Genomic DNA, 23132 nt, shown 5'->3' with positions numbered 1-23132 from the left:
AATGAAAACAATGACTAAATCTCTACTGATGAAGTTATTTCAGAGGTTATTATTCTAACTATCACAAGAAGAAATGAAAAACCATGCACAGTAAGACTAGAAATGGAAATATCAACTTTGAGTATAGGTCGACCTTGAAACTGACCTTTTCCAAACTCTACTGTAACAAGCAAAAAGTGAACGGCATCCATGTATTTATATACATTTTTCACAAACCCTACATATGTGTGCAATAAAATATACATGGCAGTTGATCTAAATGTTGATCTAACTATGATATATGCATATATGAATACCTAAAAACAAAGAGTGATGCATATTCAATACACAGTTCTCATGCCGGCAATGCCAAAGAAGTACTAGGCTACATTGGAATGTAATTATACTGTATGCCCTACATAATGAATTCATAATTCATAAACATTAATAATAGAATCAGAAAAGATTGTCCACTGTGGCAGTGTTAGTAAAATTAATGCTAGGACTGGAAATTAATCCACGGGTCATTCCTTTTATGTTAAACATTTTCAAAACATATTTGAATTAAAAAAAAAAAAAAAAATATATATATATATATATATATATATATATATATATATATATATATATATATATATATATATATATATATATATATATATATATATATATACACATATATCTATTATTATTATTCAATCTAGTTTTGAATTGGGAGAGTGTGTCTGAGCCTCGGACATTATCAGGAAGGCTATTCCAGAGTTTAGGAGCCATAAATGAGACTTTGCTATTCTAGGTACTACCAGAAGCCCTGAGTTTTGAAATCTTAAAGAGTGAGTTGGATTGTAGTAAGACAGAAGGTTGGTTAGATAAACAGGAGCTAGATTATTTTAAGCTTTATATGTAAGAAGCAATATTTTAAATTCAATACGAAACTTAACAGGCAGCCAGCGTAAGGAGGATAAAATTGGGGTGATGTGATTAAATTTTCTAGACCTGATAAGAACTCTGGCAGCTGCATTTTGTGCTAATTGAAGTTTATTAATAGAGGATGCTGGGCAGCCAGCAAACAGTGCATTACAGTAGTCCAGCCTAGAAGTCATAAAAGCATGGACTAGCTTTTCTGCATCTGAGATGGATAGCATACTTCGTAACTTAGCGATATTTCTCAGATGAAAGAAAGCAGTTTTTGTGACATGGGATATATGATTTTGAAAAGTTAAATTACTGTCTAATATGACACCCAGATCTTTTATAGTAGAGCTAACGCTAACTTTGTATCCCTCTAATTGCAGATCGAGTTGCGAGATCTTCTGTGTACAGGATTTAGGCCCAATAAGTAATAATTCTGTTTTGTCTGAGTTTAAAAGAAGAAAATTGTTGGTCATCCAGTCTTTAATACACTCAGTTAGCTTAGACAGTTTAGACATCTCATCAGGTTTAGTTGAAATATATAATTGAGTATCATCTGCATAGCAGTGAAAGCTGCATAGCACACTACAAACTGAACTACACTGTTCCAATTTACTATGACCTTTTATGTGAAGCTCCTTTGACACAATCTACATTGTAAAAGCGCTACACAAATAAAGGTGAATTGAATTGAGAACTGCTATTTCAAACTACTTATTCAAAATGAGTTTTTAGGACAGATCAATTGTTTTATACTCAATCAACTTAAAATTGTAAAAAAAAAATTAAGTTAACTTAATTATCATTGGGATGACATGAAGGGATTGTGTGGAACATAAGCTTGTGCATCATGAACTGACGGCGAAGAGAAGAAACTGTTTGTTGAAAAATTATTTGCTGTGTGTCAAGTCACCTACCTAAAGTCCTTAAAAATATTTACTTTTTGAGAAGTACATACTTTTGATTGCGTAACCGAAGAGTTAACACAACTTCCTCATTAACAGACCATTCTGTTGCTTAGTTACCACTGTTAGTTATGCCCTGTCAATCAATTTTTTTTATATTTAACATCTGACCATGTTAGAAAAGCAGCAGCAGTTTAATCTGCCCTTCGTGATTATTTCATCCAAAGAAATATCTCAAGTGTTTGCATAATTATGCATTCAGAAGATAAAAACCAAAATCCACGTTGTTATAAAAGTCACACTGTTGCTGCAGAGGAAATATAACTGAAAAATGTGAAATAAATGTATTCCAGTAGGTTAGCTATTACTTAACAATCATTCAAACATCTATATCTAAGCCTCTCCACTTAACCGTCAGTCTTGTACATACACAATATTTGCAGTTTGTTAAAAAAATTTACCAGCATTTTTAGTCAAATTTACATCCAATGTGCAATATATTGTGGGCAAATTAGCAGTTATTAGACAGAATTAGACCATACACTATATGATTTGAGACATACTAACTCTATTTTTGAGTGTTATTCAGGAAGGACAGAGTACGAATTGGGACAGAGCAGTTATTTTATTTTTATTTTTTTTGCGTAGAAATGTATTCCTAATTAAATAAAATTACATTTGCACCACTGCTGATATTTTTGAGGATTTGGTTCCTTATCTGGGCTCTGGGTTTCATGACCCTTGCTACAGTATTTACAGGGTTCCCACGTTGTTGAAAGTACTCAAAGGTACTTGAATTTCAAACTTATGTATTACTTAGTGCTTAAAAACAAACTTAGGTCCTTGAAAGTGCTTGGAATAAATTTGAAATAAAATCTTTTTATGGTTTTATTTCAACAATTGTACCCAATGGTCAAAAACAGAATGAAAAATGAGAAAATCTTCAATTAAAAATCTTGCATTTAAATCTTGTACAATAACACTGACAAATAATGCACATTTGATCAATATTTCAGATTTGAGTTTCACCATTACTGAATTCAACAAATTTTATTAAAGTTCTCAGAATGACTTTTTAAAACAATAAAAATATTTGAAAATGACCTTTTTTAACGGAAATATTAAGTGCAAGTGAAATGTTAAGTACAGTAAGGACTTTCATTGTGCTACTTATGTGAGGGTACGAATTACAAAGGTGCTTGATTTAAAATTAATGGTGCTTTGAAAAGATCCCTGAATCTGCTGCTCATGAAAGTATGGGAACCCTTTATCTATGAAGAGTCAAAGAGCTCTCAGATTTAAAATATCATAAATTTTGTTCTGAAGAGGAGCAAAGATTTGGAACGACATATAGGTGAGTAATTAATGACAGAAACATCACATTTGGATAAAGCCAAAGAGAGTTGAAAATGTCCAACATAAAAGGAATGACCTAATATACGATTGGGTATACTGGAATTCGGTACTGGAATTCAAAACCAATCGATACTGAAATTTTAAAAACAAATTTCTCATGAACAATTGACCACTGCTCAGCACGTTCTTAAACACTGCTGATTTGCCATTGTGTTCAAGTGTTCAAGTGAAGGCCATCAGTTCACCGAACTCACAGCTGTTTACTGAGTGTCACCACAGATATAGGCATATTGGAGTGTTTCAAAGCCACGTCGATCAGCTGGTTTGTTTATAAGCTGACATACGAGTGATTCGCAGACGAATGACCTTCACAGTCAATCACAGTCATTTCTGTTGAGCACGTGAACACAATGGCAAATCCGCGATGTTTAAGAATGTACTCAGGAAATTTTTAACATTTTTTAAATTTCTGTATCGATTGGTACCAAATCCCAGTATCGTGACAAACCCTAATATACAAAGTAACAGCAAACAAGGAGCGAAAGGCATAGTAGCATTTCCATACAAACTCCTAGTAGTAGTGCAAAATTGAGTCGCATCCATACTTTAGAAACATTACGAAAGTGCACCTATTAAGAAATTCATGCTCTTAAAAGTGTAACTGGCGGCAGCAGAAAGGTAAGCTCCTGAGTAACAACCAATCCCAGACCAATCTCAGGCTGCTTTGCTATGTTTGTACGTCATGGAGCAGGATCTGTAACAGTGCTCTGATCGTGCTCTTCCAGGAAGGCAGAGGGAGACCTGAGTGCTACGGCGTCTCCTTCAGGACAAGTTTCTGCAAGAAAGGCGTCCAGGGAGGCGTTTGTTTGGGCGTCCCGGTCTGGGCCAGCCAGGCTCGGGGAGGCCATGGGGGTGAGGAGGATGGATGTGGGACAGTCGGAGGAGACGTACCTGACCAGTGCTTGCAGTTGCTCGGACTGCGGTGAAGAGTCAAGGCTGAGACTCTGGCACAGACCTGACAGCTTCTGACGCAAGTCCTCCATGCTGAACTTCAGCTGGTTGTGGTCTTGCAGCAATTTCTCCCTTTCGCATTTCTGTGGATATAACAACAAAAAAATCTGTTATTTCAAGTATATCCATTTAAGAATTGACATTCCCTATTAGTGTTGTCAAAAAAATTGATATTTCGATAAGTATCAATACTGCTTTGTGACCGATGTCGACGTGTTCCCTTTAGTTTTTTGAGCAGTGTATATTATATAAGTATACTACATTAGTACACACACACACACACACACACACGCACACGCACACGCACACGCACACACAGTGCATCCGGAAAGTATTCATCGCGCTTCACTTTTTCCACATTTTTTTGTTACAGCCTTATTCCAAAATTAATTAAATTCATTTATTTCGTCAAAATTCTACACACAATAGCCCTTAATGAAAAAAGATTTTTTGAAATTGTTGCAAATTTATTAAAAATAAAAAACCTGAAAAATCACATGTACATAAGTATTCACAGCCTTTGCTCAATACTTTGTTGATGCACCTTTGGCAGCAATTTCAGCTTCAAGTCTTTTTAAATATGATGCCACAAGCTTGGCACACCTGTCTTTGAGAATTTTTGCACATTTCTCTTTGCAGTACCTCTCAAGCCTTGTCAGGTTGTATGGAATGCGACGGTGTACAGCCATTTTCAGATCTCTCCAGAGATGTTCAATAGGATTTAGGTCTGGGCTCTGGCTGGGCCACTCAAGTACATTCACAGAGTTGTTGTGAAGCCACTCCATTGATATTTTGGGTCATTGTCCTACTGGAAGATGAACCATCGCCCCAGTCTGAGGTCAAGAACACTCTGAAGCAATTTTTCATTCAGGATGTCTCTGTGCATTGCTGCATTCATCTTTCCCTCTATCCTGACTAGTCTTCCAGTTCCTGCTGCTGAAAAACATCCCCATAGCATGATGCTGCCACCACCATGCTTCACTGTAATGATGGTATTAGCCTGGTGATGAGCGGTGTTAATTATGTTCCAGAGAATTATATAAAAAAAAGATATAGCGCTAGCATTTGACAAAGGACAGCTTCCAGAATCTCGGGTCAGTGCTGGATTTGGTTAAAACTCCTCCAACAGATGAAGCTGTGGATTATGAGCCACAACCTTTAAGTATTTTATTTGTTAAAATTGATCAAATACAGGCACAGTTTCTAGCGTTAATGGTATGTTGTAGCGAGGACACAAACAAGGATGTAAACGACCAGAAATGCTGTTTGGCACTGCTAACAATTTAGCTACAAATCCATATTTATCAGTCAAACCGCTGTAAACAGCCACAATCTTCAGCAGCGCGTGCAGTGTCTCTCTATGCAGACGTCTTCCATGCATTCTACATCTCAAATAACAAATATGAGATATGAGAACATTTTATATTACTTACACATGCTTATTCCAAATATATGTGAAAAATATATCTTGTCAAATTTTATTTTAGAGACAGGCGTGAGCTGTGTGCTCTTCTGTCTGATTCAGGCAGCTAATGCTGCTAACAGCTGCTCTGACTGGACTGTTTATACAATGCAAAAAAAGCGTGCACTTATAGGGGATTGACGTAAAGCTGATCCTCGATTCACAACACATAATGTTACGACCAATCACAGCCTCTTGAGGGTGGGCCTTTTGGAGGAACTAGGAAATATGACAGTCGTTTTCATGTTAGCTGAGTAGCAGTATATAATCAAAGTTATATGAAAATAATAACGTGCTTTTCTACAAGTGAAGCATGAGCACACACTGCTTTGCATCTTTTAAAGCCAGCCAAGCCTTAAAAATACACTGTGGACTACCCCTTTATAGCTGGCTTCTGCTATCTTCAGTAAACTTTCTTTTTAATTGAATCTCTGACTCTGGCTCTTCTTCATCTGACAGACTGGTAATTTTTGGGTTAAAACTGTATAATTCTCCTACAGTGTAAAGTCCTTTGAAGCAGCAATTTGGAAACTGATCCTCAAAAGACCACTATATGAAGAAAAATCTGTCAAAAACTACAAAAAAACTTATTGTAATTTCCTTTTTAACAAAAGCTAGAATGAATGAATATCTTGGATGACAAAAGGGGGAGTAAACTATCAGGAAATTTTCATTTTAAGTAAGCAATCTTAGAAATTGAACTTTTATTGCATAACTGTTAACATCACAATAATGACATGTGCCTAGGTTTAACTGTTATAGAAATAATGGTAAATAATATGTAAATTTTGTTTTGTTCATGTCAGTTACAGTTTAAAGGGCACCTAGGTTACCCCTTTTTCCAGATTTGATACAAGTCTTTTGTCTCCAGAATGTGTCTGTAAAGTTTCAGCTCAAAACACCCATCAGATTTTTTATTATACCTTTCAGAAGTTTCTATTTTATAGCTCTGACCAGCAGGTAGCGGTTTTTGTGTACTGTGCCTTTAAGGCTAGTCCTTCATGCCCACTGTTTCCACGTGCCTTAATCTCCTCCCTCGGCTGCGTCAGACAACAGACAGACACGATGGAAGAAGATCTCACGGAACGTTTGTGAGAAATACTACAGTAAGAACTTTACCAATGATTACCTGATGTATTTGTTGTGGAGTTGCAACGAAGTGTCACACACAATGTCGTTACAAAGTTCACGCACACACACAGATACACACAGCGTGGACATGCATTTGATATGATTATACGCGTTACTATGGAGACATGTTAATACGCAGCTGTCAATCAATTCGGTGGGTGAAGGGACAGCACTCCTACATCAAGTTGCGGTCGGTCCGAAAACCGCTCCAAATGGTCCACTGTTTTTATGTTGTTAAATAAAAAAAATGGCCTTGGTGTGTTTATATCACCCCAATATGACGGTCTATGCACTATGCCTACACATATGTCTGTCCAAACAGCTTGAAAAGTAGATTTTTCACCATAGGTGCCCTTTAAAATTACTTATTATTACAGAAATTCTAACAACTGTCATTAAATCAAGTAACCACTAACTGACAATTAAAATGACCCAAAAAATGACAAGACAAAAAAAACATTAATAATTAAAAATTATAATATTATTAATATTATTTAGTAAAAACTAAGAGCATATATCTAAAATAGTTTTTTTTTTATTCTTATTAAAACATTAACTAAAAAAATAATAAATGTCTTTTAATAAATTATTAAAAGAAACAAAAGATAGCAAACTTTAGATTAAAATACTGTAACTATGCAGATCTCATTAATAACACACATTTTAATATGAATATCAAGCAATCCTGCCACAATAGCATGGTTACAGTTAGTGTTATTAGTTACTAATCCATGATCATTGCTTGTGATTGGTAGACCTAAAAGGCTGGATTCTTCAAACTGGATTGTTGTTGCACAAAGTTACAGCTTGCTTAAAGCTAGTTTAAAATCACTGACATATTTTGGTTTGTATTGGAGAACGCTGTGCCGAACTCAAACGCTTCTCATTGTATATTGGAGTGCTGTTTAAAAATGGTTGCATAATTGAGATCAGATCTTAACGAAATAGGTAGTGGCACAAGTGCAACCTTCGACAAAATTAAAGTCGCACTGACAAGGATAAAGCTTGCAAAATGAGTTTATGAAGATGCAATCTACAGCCCTAACTAACAATTGTCATTAAATCAAATAATCACAATCTGTCAAAAAGTGACAAGTGTTAGGAAAAAAACAACAACAATAATAAAAGTTATACTATTATTATTTACTATTATTAAAATTACATATATTTATTTATGTAAAACTAAGAGCATACATCTAAAAAAAAGTTTTTCTAATTAAAACTAAATAACTAAATAAACATACATTTAATTAATTCTTAATATCAAAGTAAAATAGAAAACATTAGGGTAAAATACTGAAATTAGGCCTGCTCAATATATACTTCACCATCTATATCGCAATGTGTGCATTAGCAATAGTCACATCGCAGGATCTGCTATGTTGAGTCTGGATTATACTTGATCATCAATAAAGACTGTACAGTGTTAATTTACATCACATTTAATTATTCAATTACTGTACCTGAATATCTGACTACTGTTTGACTCATTAGTAACCATAAAGCACTGCTTATTTCACTTTTATCTTTGCACTATCCTATTTATTCATCCATGTGATTCGTTTGATTCACTGCGCAACAAAATTATCCCAATCAATTGGAATTAATGACAGAACTCATCTGCTGAAATTGTATTCATATCGTAATATATAAATTGCAGAAAAATAAAAAAATAAAAAAATCGCAAAGTACAATTTTTCAATATCGTGCAGGCCTACATTAATAATATCACAAACATCAATATGAATATCAAGCAATCCTGTCACAATATCATGACTACACTTAGTAATGTTTGTTATTAATCCATGATAAATGCTTGTGATTTGTGGACTTATAAGGGCCTTCTAACTGCATTGTAGATGCACAAGGTTACAGCTTGCTTAAAACTAGTTTAAATTCACTGAGAGATATGTGCTTTGTATTTGAGAACTCCATGCCTCAAACGCTTCTCATTGTGTATTGTAGTGCTGTTTGAAAATGGTTGCATAATTGAGATCAGATCTTAATCAAAAGTAGTAGCACCAGTGCAACTCCCAACAAAATTAAGTCACACTGACAAGAATAAAACTTGCAAAATGAGTTCATTAAGATGCAATCTAGAGCCCTGTTTGCATTTCTTTCAGAATGAGACATGAGTATGCAGCATGTTGTTTAATTTCACTAAACTATCAAAAAACATGTTTACACAAATAATCAACCTAATCCCTCTAAGCTTTTTCCATCTCAAATGAACTAAAACATGGGTAAATGGGGTCCAAACACAAACAGTATATAAAAAATAACATATACCAGTTTCTTGATGTCTCCTTCCAGACGGTAAATGCAGTCTAACTTCCTCTTGCGACAGCGCTGTGCAGCCACGCGATTCTTACTGCGCCGTCTCACATCTTGAACAAACTCCAGCTGTTCTGGGGTCAGCTGCTCGCGTTTCAACATCTGCAGGAACGCTCTCCGGGTCATGCTGGAAATCTGCTCCACAGGGAAAGGCAAATCCACCTGGGAAGAAAACCGAGATGCCAACACTGCATTACTGGGGATTCCAGGGATGTTCAGACTAGAGTTGAGTTACATCGTTTTTTAGACAAGTGAAATTTTTAATTGAAGAATTTCAGGGAATATCAATCGAGTATGAAATGTACTGTATATTGCAAACACTTTTCCTCTAACTTCATTTAGTTTTGCAACTGTGAGTTGGGAAAGTGCAATAATGCCAAAAAGATATATACCTAGAGATATTATTTGGAGATTTCTTCAGTAAAGATAATTAAAGTGATAATTATTTTGCAGAGTTGTTGCAGACTTTGTGCTGGTTGGAAAAATGTGGAAAACTATTTAATGCCAAATTAACCAGTAGGTGGCGACAACTTCCTGAAATAATAAGTGATTCACTAATCCATTTAAGTAAACGATTTGTTCAACTGACCGAATCGTTTAGTAAAAAACTAACTACTTTTATAAATGGATCATTGAATCGCTCACCCAAATTATTTGTTCAATTCAGTAACAAAACAGTACAGTATTACTCTGAGACAGTGTTCTGCTCTGGATTTGTTTGGTTTGCTCTCTGGATACTTCAGTATATCTTCCTTTGTCTTCAACAGAGGAAACTCAAACAGGTTTGGAACAAGTGTAGGATGAGTAAATGATGGCAGAATAAAATTTTTTTGGTTGAAGTATTATCCCAGAGATGGGTTGCAGCTGGAAGGGCATTCGCTGTGCAAAACATTTGCTGGATAAGTTGGCGGTTCATTCCGCTGTGGCGACCCCAGATTAATAAAGGGACTGAGCCGAAAAGAAAATGAATGAATGAATGAATGAATGGTTGAAGTATCCCTTTAAATGCTTTGTTCAACTGTTACAAAAAAAATATTATACTGGAGTAATTTATTTTTAGATATATTTACTTCACTAAATCCCAAAGCATATAACTTATAATAACTTGAGAAAAGGCCACCCACACAAAGATTCACCATATTATGAACAAGCTGACTCTTTTCAGATCGATGCTGATTCAAATAATTCATTTAGAGAGAGTATAAAGTAAATGACTCACTACATTCACAAGTCTGACTCAAAAATGACCTGATTAATGATCGATATACGTTATATTTTGACTTCACACCATGTCTATCAAGTAATGGTACTATAGGCAATGGAAACACAGATCAGTTTTAGATTCTGATGTAATTGTTTGCGTCATTTCCACTGAGCGGTACAGTTTAGTAAAGTAGAAAAGTATGAAGTATGATTTAAGGTGCTTTCACACTTGGTTCAATTGCCTGACCCAAATCCAAGTTTGATTGTCCCACCTTACCAGCTTCTCGGCTGGTTTGTGTTCACACCGTCTTTTTTCTATCTAAACCCTGGTACACTTGCGTCATCAAGCTGTTGTTTTGTGTACAGCTGTTCCTAGGTGACGACCACGAAAGCAAAGCACCAAATTGGAGATGTCCACATATCATGGTCATTCTGCTTTTACTGAATCTTTTGCTTCTTTTACCAAAACCAAAACACAGAGAGCGACTTGCATCTATCTGCCACAAAAAACATTAAAAACATTCAGAACATCACACGGTGTCTGCAAAAGTGGTTTTTGGTGGAGAAAATCAGACATTATCACTGTTTGCACTGGGTCAGTCCTGCTTGTCGCCAAGGAAGGACATACAGACATGCACACACGAATGAACTAAAGTTTGTTGTACAGTTGGGGGTTCACTTTCGTTATTTGGTACGATTTCATTCATATTAGAAGTGAACCGTAGCAGAGTTCGCACAAACCGTACCGCAGACCACCTCTTTTAGGCGGACTCGGGTACGGTTCACGGGTGCGCACACGAGTTCAGAAGACACGTTCACACTAGATAAATGTACCGTACTTTGACATCAAACAAACCCGGGTGCGGACCAAAAGTGCTAGTGTGAAAGCCCCCTTAGTTGCCTCCATGGGTCACTCAGATCAGGCTTGCATTTCCATTGCCTACATGTATAGTATCATCAATTCATAGGCATGGTGTGCACCAGATAGTGACTGAACACTAAGGCCTTTTTTTTCGATCTAGGCACAAAATCCAAAGCGCAGGGCGAAAAAGCAGTAAGGGCACATCTGAATCCACTTTTTGCTAATTTAAGGATGGAAAAATATGCTCTGCGCCACGGCACATGGTCTTACAGGGTTGAGCTTATTCTTTTAATAAGTTATGGGTGAGTTTTGAGAATAAACCAATCAGAGTCTCATCTCCCCTTCAATTTAAGAAGGGGAATTTGTAAGTGGAAAAACTGAACACTTAACTAGCGAGAAAACAGTTAAACAGTCCATGTGCAGCGCGAGAATGAGCCTCCTCATTCTTTACTTTCACTTTCTTTCATGGAAAAGGAAATGTATTGTACGCATCAATTAGCCTACATAATTAATTTTGTTTGTTAAGCACAAAGATTTGTTTCAAAATTATTTCTAAATTCAGTTCTAATTTCCAGCAAACGAATAAATGAACAATAATGAAGAAGTGTGGTCAAACAACTGAGTTATATCCAAACACGCATGCTGTGCCCCATATGGTCCAAAACCTGACAGGTGCACAAATATAAGCTTGCTTTTAATAAAGCAAATACAAATATGCATATATTAAATACTACAACAAATAATAATAATAACATTATACTAAAGCTAATTGTCATGAATAAACTAAAAAAGCCCCTCGAGATGAAGAAGGCATGAAGGCAGTGGTATTTATATTTATGTAGAAAGTAATTTGGTTTTGCTATTTAAACAACGTGGTGGAAAACAGGAAAATCAACGTTGCGCTGGTCTGAAAATAGCAACACGTCGTAGAAACATGTCTTGCGCCTTATTGCACCGGGTGTATGATAGGGCCCTAAATATGTGATTGTTAATCTAATAAATGAAAAGCGCATTACTCACTAACTATCCTTTGACTTAGTGCCTGATTTTTTCAAAGGTCGCCACAGCGGAATGGACCGCCAATTACTCTGGCATACGGTTTTTAGGCAGCGGATACCCTTCCAGCCACATGAACAGCGCATTATTGTTGTCGAAAAAAGACTAGATTAAAAAGTAGTCAAAACATCAAACTAACCAAAATATATTTTTGTTAATATCTGCTGCATTTCGCTGTTCATTCATTCAGTCACATTACTGGCGAAGCAGACCTGTCTAGTTTCTGTTGGTGTCAAAATCATTTCTGTTGATAAAATTAACAGTTAGTGTAGTCACGATACTGGAATTTTGGTAGTTAGCGCTACTGATTTTAAAAAAAATATCCTGTTATCCTGAGTGCGTTCTTAAAACACCGCAGATTTGCCATTGTGTTTACGTTCTCAACTGAACTTACTGTGATTGGCCATGAAGATCATCAGTTCACCAAACTTCACCGCTATATACCAAATGCGAACCCAGATCAAATATTTTTTATGACACTGGAGCAAAGTGATATATCATAACAATGTTTTCTAATGCGCATTTATGAGGTTCAGATTTGGATGGTGATTTGCATGGTGGGACCAGATGTACACTTTCAGTGCTCTCAGGCAAATGTTAGCATTTGCCCAGATCTCCTGTATTGCACCTTTAACACTTTTAAGTAATAATTTTATTAGTGTACCAGTACTTTTTCTCTAGTACTTTATCCATAACTGACCTCGAGTGCTCTCATCCTCACCTCCTCCTGTGCTTGTTCACTGCTGTCACACTGTCCACAGTCTCCATCCGATTCACACTCAGAGTTTTCCCTGGAGTTAATGGGGGACATGCAGGCACTGTCTCCGGTGTCCTCTTTGGACAGAGCATCCCCTGCAGAATCCTGTCTGTTGTTGGAGCTCAGATCTCTTAGGAAAGGACAATCATCGGGCGCAGCTCCCAGATCCAGATGCTTCAACCAGTGGAAGTCTGAGCCGTTTCCTGCAGACGCCTGGTCAATGGACTCCAACGGCAGGGGCTCATTCAAAGAGGAACTCAAATCCGGCCAAAAACCTTTCGCAAGATGTTCAGCCACTTCCCTTTCCACTGTGCTTCGTTCATTGTTGCTATCTTTAGGAGTCAGTTCAGAAAACGTCTGTTCATTGGTCTCAAATGCTTCATTGTTGTTGGTGCCAATGCCACCGAGGTCTGGAGAACTAGAAATCCCATCCAAAACCTCAGTGGATTCTGCAGAATTCAGAGGACAGAGTTGGCTGCAGTTGGAGGATGGCATTAAAGATCCTTCTTCTTGGTCAAAGTGGCTTGCGGTTATGTTGGCTATGCTATCAGTACATGTTTCACAATGGACGTCCATAGCTAGTTCCTTCTGGAATTCCTCCTCCATTGCTAAAATGTCCCCACCACCACAGGGAGCTGCAGCTGATGGTAGTTTCTCGTTGTCATTGGTGGTTGAAACGGACAGGAATGGACAAACTTGTCCAGGAGCCATTGAAGAGGAAGGCAACTGAGGGCCACAGTTCTGCAAGCAAAACTGGTCTTGGCCATTACTCATGTGGTATGAAGAAGGTCTTGCGTAGAGTGTGCATAAATCTAACTGCATGTCTTTCTCATTTGAGATGGTAGGACATTCTTTTGGACTTTCTACAGAGGATGATGGAGGTGCAGCTGGCATGACACTTCCTGCATCCCGAGGTATGTGATCTCCAGTTTCAGGGTTTTGATCATTAGGATTGGTGATGGCTAGGGATTTCTCAAGACATGCCTGGCTCTTGCTTTTGCCGTTCCCTTTTTTGGAGGTTCCACCTCTATCAGAAAACCTGGGGACGAGGAATTCAAAGCAGGCTTCATCAAGGTTTTGAAATCCAAGAACTCGGGCACACCGTTGGATCTCCAGGATGTTTTCTTTTGTAAAGTGAAGTTTCGCAGTGTAGGCGAACTGCAGAAGAGGCTCAAATCCATCCACCGTGACCTTGGGAGATTAATGATCTAGTTACGATTGCTGCATGAATAAATTATGCACAAATTGCATTACTTGCTGTAACTTAATTTGGCCAAATTAATCCCAATATATAAAGCATAATTGGACAGCACTGCAGTGTAAACAATATTTAAAGCAATAGGTAACACAAACGTTAACACTCTGTCATCATTTACTCGCTCTCTTGTCTCACCAACCCTGTACAGTGCTTAGCATAATTGAGTACACCCCATTTTGAAAATGAATATTTTTCTCAGTGATTATGGCAATGTATTTTGGTGCATTTAAACAAAACAGATTTATTTATTAAAAAAAAATATTTTAGTCACCAAACATATTTGGAAATTGAAAGATAATATAATTAAATTCAAGCAAAATATTGCAAAAAAAAATAATAATAATAATTACAACCTACTTAATTTCAACTAAGTTATTATTATTATTTTGCTTCTCTTGATTTTTCCTCCTTTTTAAATTTGTATTTAATATTTTTTCTATAACCTATTAATTTGGGTGTACTAGTTTTTGGACCATTATTTAGTTTGATAAGCTCCAGATTTGGCTTCAGTGCTGACTAATCTAAAGTATATGCACAAATATAATATTTTATAGCTTCCTATTAAAATATGAATTAAAAAAATAGATTTGTGAGGGGTGTATTCATTTATGCTGAGCACTGTATAGGTCTCTTTTGTTGTATAAAAGGAAATGGTAGACTGTTTACACTTTTCCCACAAAGGCAATCAGGACGAATGTGATATTTGCAAAAAAAATTTCGATATATGCATAAAATAACATACAAGTTATATTCTTAAGGATGTGTGTTTTTTTTACATGTCAAGAATTATTTGTTTAAACCAGCATAACATTTTGTAGAGCCTCATGCCATTTTACAACATAAACTAACCTTGGCTTGTCATTAAAATTGTCTCATATTTACAGAATGGCCTGGAGTTATGATGGTCTGCAGGAATCTTCTATATAAAATAATTTCAACATTTTTTTAATGTTGATTAGACCACATGACACTGATTGTGCACACAGATATTAGTTAACAGCATTTTTTAAATTAATAGAATATAAATAATGCAATATATAAGCATTTAAATTACAAATATATTCATTTATAAAATAATTATATATATTATATATTAAATAATAATAATAATAATAATAATAATGTCCCTTCTTAAACAGCACTTGCAACTGTGGGATTATTATTTTCAAAAGATATTCAAAGGAATTTTAGAAAAATAAACATCAACGCTCTCATAACAGTTTTAGCACTGAATATTTTCCCACAAACATTAGAATGTGTCTTGTTTAAATTGTGATTAATATTTTTTTAAGCAAACTATGTTTACCATGATTTACAGACAACACCCGGGGTCCGGTCTTCGTAGCTCGCTTAAATGATCTAAGATGATTTGGCAGATCCTGGATCTGTAATCTTAATAACTGATCTCTGGCTAATTTGGTTCTTCAAACAAGTTTGTGAATCAGATTAAAATATCCGGATGAACTGATCTGAGATCTGTGTGTGTTGTGAAAGACTGATCTATCGATCCTCGAAATCATGATCAGCAATGTAACGATTGGCTGACGGCAGAGGAGTGTAATGATATCATCTGATTAATATTCAATTATCCATGTGAGCAAAATTACATCAAATTATCAGTAAACAGTTTGTTATGACACGCAATAACTTTCCACATTTGTTGTGGGCTGCATGCTTTACACTTTCATGTGTCAAGAGTATTCATCATGTATTTCAAAGCATATCAATGTATTTAGTTCTACATTTAGAGAAGACTTTTCTTTATTATAGTAGCCTAGGCCTACTCAAGTTTTTTTTTAATCGGCGTAAGGAATAACTGTATAAATTAATTTTGTATCAAAAAAGCATTTTGATATCGTAAATGTCAATCACCAGCATACGAGCCACCTCAACTGACTTCTATTGATGTGGACGAGCAGCGGCTCTACTTCGAGCTCCTCACGGGTGTCAGAGCTCCTCACCCCATCCATAAGAGTGCGCCCTGCCACCCTTTGAAGGAAACTCATTTCGGCCGCTTGTATCAGAGATCTTGTCCTTTCGGTCATAACCCAAAGCTCAAGACCATATGTGAGAGTAGGAACATAGATTAACCGGTAAATCGAGAGCTTTGCCTTTCCGCTCAGCTCCTTCTTCACCACAACGGACCGGTACATCGACCACATTACTGCTGCCGCTGCACCAATCCGCCTCTCAATCTCACGTTCTATCCCTCCCTCACTCTGGGTGAACAAAACCCAGAGATACTTAAACTCCTCCACCTGGGGTAAGGACCTTCCTCCAACCTAGAGATGGCAAACCACCTTTTTCCGGTGGAGCACCATGCCCTCGGATTTGGAGGTGCTGATTCTCATCCCAGCCATGTAACACTCGGCAGCAAACCACCCAATCAGAGTCTCATCTCCTAATTCCTTTAAGGAGTCAATTGTGTCGCGCCATGGCGCATTTGCTATTTACATGGAGAACTTTGTAAGTGGAAAAACTGAACGCTTCACTAGCGGGAAAACAGTTAAACAGAGCATCTGCAGCTTGAGGATAAAGAATGAGCCTCCTCCATTGGCCTCTTTACTTTTTCTTTACTCCTTTACTTTCACTCCTTTATTATGTGGATAAGAAAAAGGTGTTGTAAGCACTCCACAGACAACATCCATTAGCCTACATACTTAATTTCGGTTGTTAAGCGAAAGATTTGTTTCAAAATTATGTCTAAATCCAGTTATTTCCAACAAATGAAAAAAATTAACAATAATAACGACGTGTGGTCAAAAAACTGAGTTATATCCAAACACACGTCCTATTCTTATGGCCCATACGGTGATGCAGACGACTCCAAAACCCAAGAGGTGGACAAATCTAAACTTGTTTTTATTAAAACAAAAATAAATATGGCTACATTAAATAATACTGCTAATAATAATAATAACATAATACAAATGCAAATTGTCATGAATTAACTGAAAAAAAGCCTCCCAACATGAATGTATAGAGGCAGTGTTTTTTATATTTATGTAGAAAATAATAATTTTGTAACATTTTTTGTAACATCCTTTATTTTTTTTCATATGTAAAGATATTTGTGTATTTCTGTACATCCTGTGAGTATTAAGCAATGTGTAAGCGTTTTGGACCTGCATAGGTGCATAACAAACGCAATCTGTGCTGGACTTAAGACCTGCTTTCAGTTGGTCAATTGCACAGTCTTTTTCAGTTCCTCTAAATAGCAACGCACCAACAATGCACCTTAACACACCTCCTTTTTAGACCTGCACACCCATGAGTCCACAAAGTGGCGCAAATAGAATTACTATTTAAACAACGTGGTGCAAAATATGAAAATCAGGGTTGCGCTGGTGTGAAAATAGCAACAAATCATGCCAAATACGTCTTGCGTTTTATTGCGCCGTGTGTATGATAGGGCCCTATAATTGTGACTAACAGTGCAGTCCCAAAATTCCAATTACTTTTCATTTCTAAATCTTCATACTTTGCCAATACCCATTTGTCAGCAAGACATTTTAATAAGCAGAGATAAAAAAGTATCTTGTTTTACATTTACATAAGTTCATATGATTTGCCGAAAGGTGATGGAATGATAGTCACCCATTTCCTTTTATTGTATTAATATATTAAGATTCTTTTTTCAAAATTTCAATAGCAAATTAAATTTTTGTTTAAATATACCCTTCACATTGGATTTATGGATTCACTATTCATTCATACATGAGTAAATGATGACAAAATGTACAGTAAACGTATCAATTAAAACTATAAAATCATAAAAACAGCATAACAATAGGTTTCTCAAAACCACTAAGCCACCCATCAGCATATCAAACATTACCTCATCCGGCAAGCTGACAGTGGGGTTTGCTTGGCTGTGGTTTGTCAGTCTGGTGTAAAAATAGTGGCTGCAGGAAGCCAGCACAGAAGAGTGTGCTCGAAAGCTCCTGCGCTCCACTTCAACCGTCACATCACACAAGAGCTCCTTCTGTCTGAGCTCCTCCAGCGAGCGCAGAACATGATGACTGTGAACAGCGGACTGGAAGGTGAAAACAGAGGTCCGGGGGCCATCCACAGACATGACGCAGGGCTTTAGCTATAAAACAAAACACACATTCATACAGTACATATGCAACTGTGTAACAAAGAGGAAATACAGAAATTGGTGCATCATGTTACACCCGGATGGTGTGATGCACCAGTCAATACAAGGCAATTATGGGCACACATTGTATGAATATGCATTTACAATTACAGTGTGTAAAATATAAGATATGGAAAAGTATATACCTGTGAATTCGAGATTTTGGGCTTACATAAAGTGATTTTTCAGTAGGGAAAACATTAAAATATACCTATAATAGCTGTTTTTGGTCCCACTTTATAAATTTTTGTCTGTATACTTCAATTGCAATAGATATTTTTTAAATACATTAAAACGTGTTCTGTTTTTCACAAATCTCCACTTGAGCACCTCTACAGTTTTTACAGTATTTTGCGATTTATTTCATAATTGGATTAAAGAGCACCTATTTTACCCTTTTTGAGTGGCTCAAACGCCGCCTCTGCTGCGTCAGATAAACAGCACAGTGACAGACATGAAGGAAGCACATCTCACGTTACGTTTGGGAGAAATACTACAGTAAGAACTGTCCCAATGATTATTTGATGTATTTGTTGTGGAGTTAATTCAAGCCTTTCTGTAACAACGAGTCACACACCATGTCGTGGTGCAAAGTACAAAGTTCACGCCTTCACGCACATACACACAGCTCATGCATGGCAAATGTGACATGATACACGTTAATATCCGCTGTTGTATGGATATCCGTCATGTTAATGTACACAATAAACCTGATTTAATGTCCTCAAACTTGGATTGAAGCTTCTTCTTTTATAATTGTACTGACATGTGGCTGTGGTGATAATGACGGTAAAATTACTGTAATTTATTACAAACATGCACTGTTTTAAACTTGTAAAACTCATTCTTGATCACATCTGATGATGATGATCACAGCGAGCTGAACAGATCTTTTAATCCCAGTTGCTTTGCGCATGTCCTATCTTGCTGATATGATTATACACGTTACTACGGAAACATGTTAATACATGGCTGTCAATCAATTCAGTGGATGGGGAAACCGTACTACTACTGCAGTTGGCCTCAAAATAGGAGGGATTTGGATGCTATTTTAAAAAAAGAGACTTATTATGTTTATATCACGACATTATGACTGTGGACACACTATAGCTACACACAGTTCTGTCCAAACAGCTTAAAAAAAAAGATGATTTTCATCATAGGTGTGCTTGGCAACCTATAAGGTTTTAACAAATATATTTATACACTATATGCCTAATTATATTTAAGATTTTAATCTACAAAATAAAATATACATTTAAAATAATATACAGTGCTCAGCATATATGAATACACCCCTCATAAATCTATCTTTTAAATTCACATTTTTAATAGGAAGTTATACAATATTGTATTTGTGTATATACATTAGATTAGTCGGTACTAAAGCCAAATCTGGAGCTTATCTAACAAAATAACTTACAATAACTTTATATGTTATAGAAAAATATTAGATACAAATTTTAAAAATAGGAAAAATCAAGAGGAGCAAAAAAATGGAAAAATTTTGTTGAAATTTTGTAAGTTGTCATTTTATTTTGCAATATTTTGGTTGAATTTAATTGTACTATCTTTAAATTTCTCAATATGTTTGGTGACTAAACCATAATTGTAATAAATATATCTGTTTAATAAATCTGTTTGTTTAAATGCACCAAAATACATTGGCTAGATTCACTGAGAAATGGATAAAAATATTTTAAATAGGGTGTACTTAATTATGCTGAGCACTGTATATATTAAGATTCCCCAAATCCACTCTGTAAAAACCTTTGACTTCAATGAGTCTAAAACAAACAATAATAATAATGTGTGCAAATTATCTAATTAAAATAATATCTTATTAACATATGTAAACTTTTTTAATTGCTTGAACTGACAATAAAAGAACACCAGAACAAAGTCCAAGGGATCACAGGGAGATCTTTAAAAATGTCATATACATAGTCATAAGAAAAAATATAATCACATACAAATACAAATAACATACCATTAGACAGAAAGTAAAAAAATGTAAATTAGAATTATAGTATTAATAATAATAATAGACCCTTTTTACAAGCTTGCTATGACGCGTTTAACAGTCACCAACATCTTAAATCCTTGAAGGTTTTTAATATAGATTTTTTTTTTTTTTTTATATTTGAACATTTATATACTTTTTGTATATATTATATCATTTTTGCATCAAATTACAAAAATGAATTACCGCTTGTGCGAGGTGTTTCTAATGCAGCGTCTACGGGGCTGAGAGTAAATTTGACATTATTCTCTCCTCTGGCTGCCGTCACCAGTCTCACACAATTTTTTTTCCTTTTCTGAAAGTCTTTATAAGATCATTGTGGTGTTTTTCATTTAGTATTTGAGCAAATAAGATTGTAAACAATTATTTGTTGTATTCTACCATTCACTGCGCTCTAAGTTTTCCCAACTATGATGACTTCTGCTACCGAGAAACCCGGAAATGTGAAAAGGAAAAGCAACTAAAATCAAGGATCATCTTTAAATACATCTGTAACATATTTCAGGAATCTTTTTTTTATTCTTAATAATATGAAGTGATTTTAGGAGGGAGATAAATTCTATTCTAAAATGAGCAAAAGATGGGTAATTATTTGCAAATTTCTGTTAGTGAATGAAAAAATTGCCATAGATGATAAAAAAAAATGTATAATGTGTTCCAGGGGTTTATCTTTTGGGTTATTATAATAAAAAAATAATGTCTTTTAGACTAAAGCAATACACAGCATTGGCAGAATCAAATATATGAGAACCTTGGAGTGACCAAAATTGCTTGAAAATTGGACGATCGAAAAAACATATGTACTAATGTCTCCTCTGCTTCTTTGCAAAAAGAACAAGAGCTGTCAATGTCCAAAAATTTAGAAATACTAGAAGTTACCGGATGCATTTTATATAAAATGTATTTCTTTTGCCTTGTTGGAAATGCAATATTTCCTAGGTAAAAGCCAGGTTCTATTCCATTCAACCAAGGACCTAAAGTAAATTCTTTCCTATAGAAGAAATTTTCCTTTTGAATTGAAAAGTTTGATGCACAAACCTATTGTTACATGTCTTATCTAACAGACTAACACCTTCTAATAGCAAAGGAATATCCTTCTGAATATCCACTGAGCTCCTTGGCTTAAATCTACAGTGACTTTTTACTAGGTGAACTAAACCAGGTGATATACTTTAACTCCTTTATTAAATTCTTTATTTGTAAACATAATTTATCACAAAAAAACTTGGGTTCCAAAAATGCTTACAATTAATCTCTGAAATGGAAAAGTCTGATGATAACCATTAGTTAATTTGTATTTAACATTTTCCTCATTAAGACGCAATGTCTAGTCATGACAGAACTTTAATAATAGTACTTTCCACCTTAAAAAGAGTAGCAATTAGCACAAGTAAACAGACTTGCTGAGCATGACTCTGCAAAAAAAGTAACGCTAAAAACATGACGACTAGATAAAAACTAACCCTTCTGTATATTTGTCAATCATATAGTTCCCAAACAGTAATGTTACAAAATAGCGTTGACTGGATTTGTCAACAAAAGCCAATATAAGTGCAGCTCTGCAAACATTTGTTTAGCTGGCATGAATAAACATAGCTTAACTACGTGGGGATTTTCATTTTGCTAACCACAGTGTTTGACATAAAAAAAACGAAATAAGGAACTAGCTAGCGGTTTATAGTGAGAGTGACATACAGTTTAATCCATATTAACACAATCTTGTTTACATGTGGAGTTCGTATGTTTTTCAGAAGAATATAAACGCACCTGACATATCACTTGACATCAGAAGCCGTCAAAAATCCAGCTTTGTCCATCGCTTTTGCAGTCTAAAAGTTTAATCGGATTAAAGTTTGACAGAGAAAGAGCTCCATAATGTCTACACGCCTGTCATGTGACTGTACAGTGCAGTGCAGTAGCGAGAGTGCGCGTCACAGCACGCAGAGAACGTACTGCGTCTGCGTCCGAAAGAGCCACGTCCACTGTGAAAAAAACTAATTTATCAAAAACGATAAATAATAGAAAACATGACAAAATAATAACCATGTATAGTATTTTTATTTCGTTTGTAGAATAACAAGTATGGCGTTGGAAATTCATTTTAAAATAAATATTAAATATTATTCGTCTGTATTTAAAATGACTCTTTGTTTTCTATATATAAATATATAATGAATGGGGAAATATGACAAAATAATAAAACTGCACAATAATATTCTTATTTAATTAGTCAAATGTCAATTAAAGCTCTGTCAATTAATTATTAAAACTATTATATATTATATGTTTGTTTTCTATATATAAATAAAATAAATATAGAGTAAACATTTTTTTGTTGTTGTCAATAACAATGTTAATGGTGATGATGACGATGATGATAATAATGATAATGCTGTTATTGTTGTTGTTATTATTATTTCTACTAAATATTATTTTTAGTAGTAGTAGTAGTAGTAGTAGTAGTAGTAGTAGTAATAATATTATTAATAATAATAATAAATAATAATAATAATAATAATAATAATGATAATAATAATATGAACTTTTATTATGTAATACCAGAGCTGATTCGCTTTATTTTCACTTTCCCTTTAAATTAGCTGTAACATCCTTAGGCATATTTTCAATAATCAGACCATACTATAATTAACTACCGTGTTTTAAATAAGCAAAAAAGTAAGCTCTCCCCATCAGCAATTGATTTCCGAAATTTCCCCTAATTTGTTTACATTTCGAAAGTGC

The 23132-nt window shown here is 35.3% G+C and overlaps 1 protein-coding gene across 1 annotated transcript; it reads right to left on the bottom strand.

Annotated features, from left to right (window-relative positions):
* Positions 1-658: 658 nt before the first annotated feature.
* On the bottom strand, positions 659-22290 carry bach1a (BTB and CNC homology 1, basic leucine zipper transcription factor 1 a). Its single transcript, XM_056474038.1, has 5 exons — positions 22158-22290; positions 18065-18319; positions 12933-14159; positions 9046-9252; positions 659-4246 (listed from the first exon to the last, which is right to left on the bottom strand). Exons 2-5 carry the CDS (start codon positions 18302-18304, stop codon positions 3893-3895), a joined length of 2028 nt encoding a protein of 675 aa, XP_056330013.1. The 5' UTR covers positions 18305-18319; positions 22158-22290; the 3' UTR covers positions 659-3892.
* Positions 22291-23132: the final 842 nt, after the last annotated feature.

The sequence above is a fragment of the Danio aesculapii genome, chromosome 15 (assembly GCF_903798145.1).
Source record: "Danio aesculapii chromosome 15, fDanAes4.1, whole genome shotgun sequence".
In the NCBI taxonomy this organism is placed as follows: domain Eukaryota; kingdom Metazoa; phylum Chordata; class Actinopteri; order Cypriniformes; family Danionidae; genus Danio; species Danio aesculapii.
Note: the sequence above shows the minus strand (reverse complement) of the source record. Positions and strands in the feature narration are given on the sequence as shown.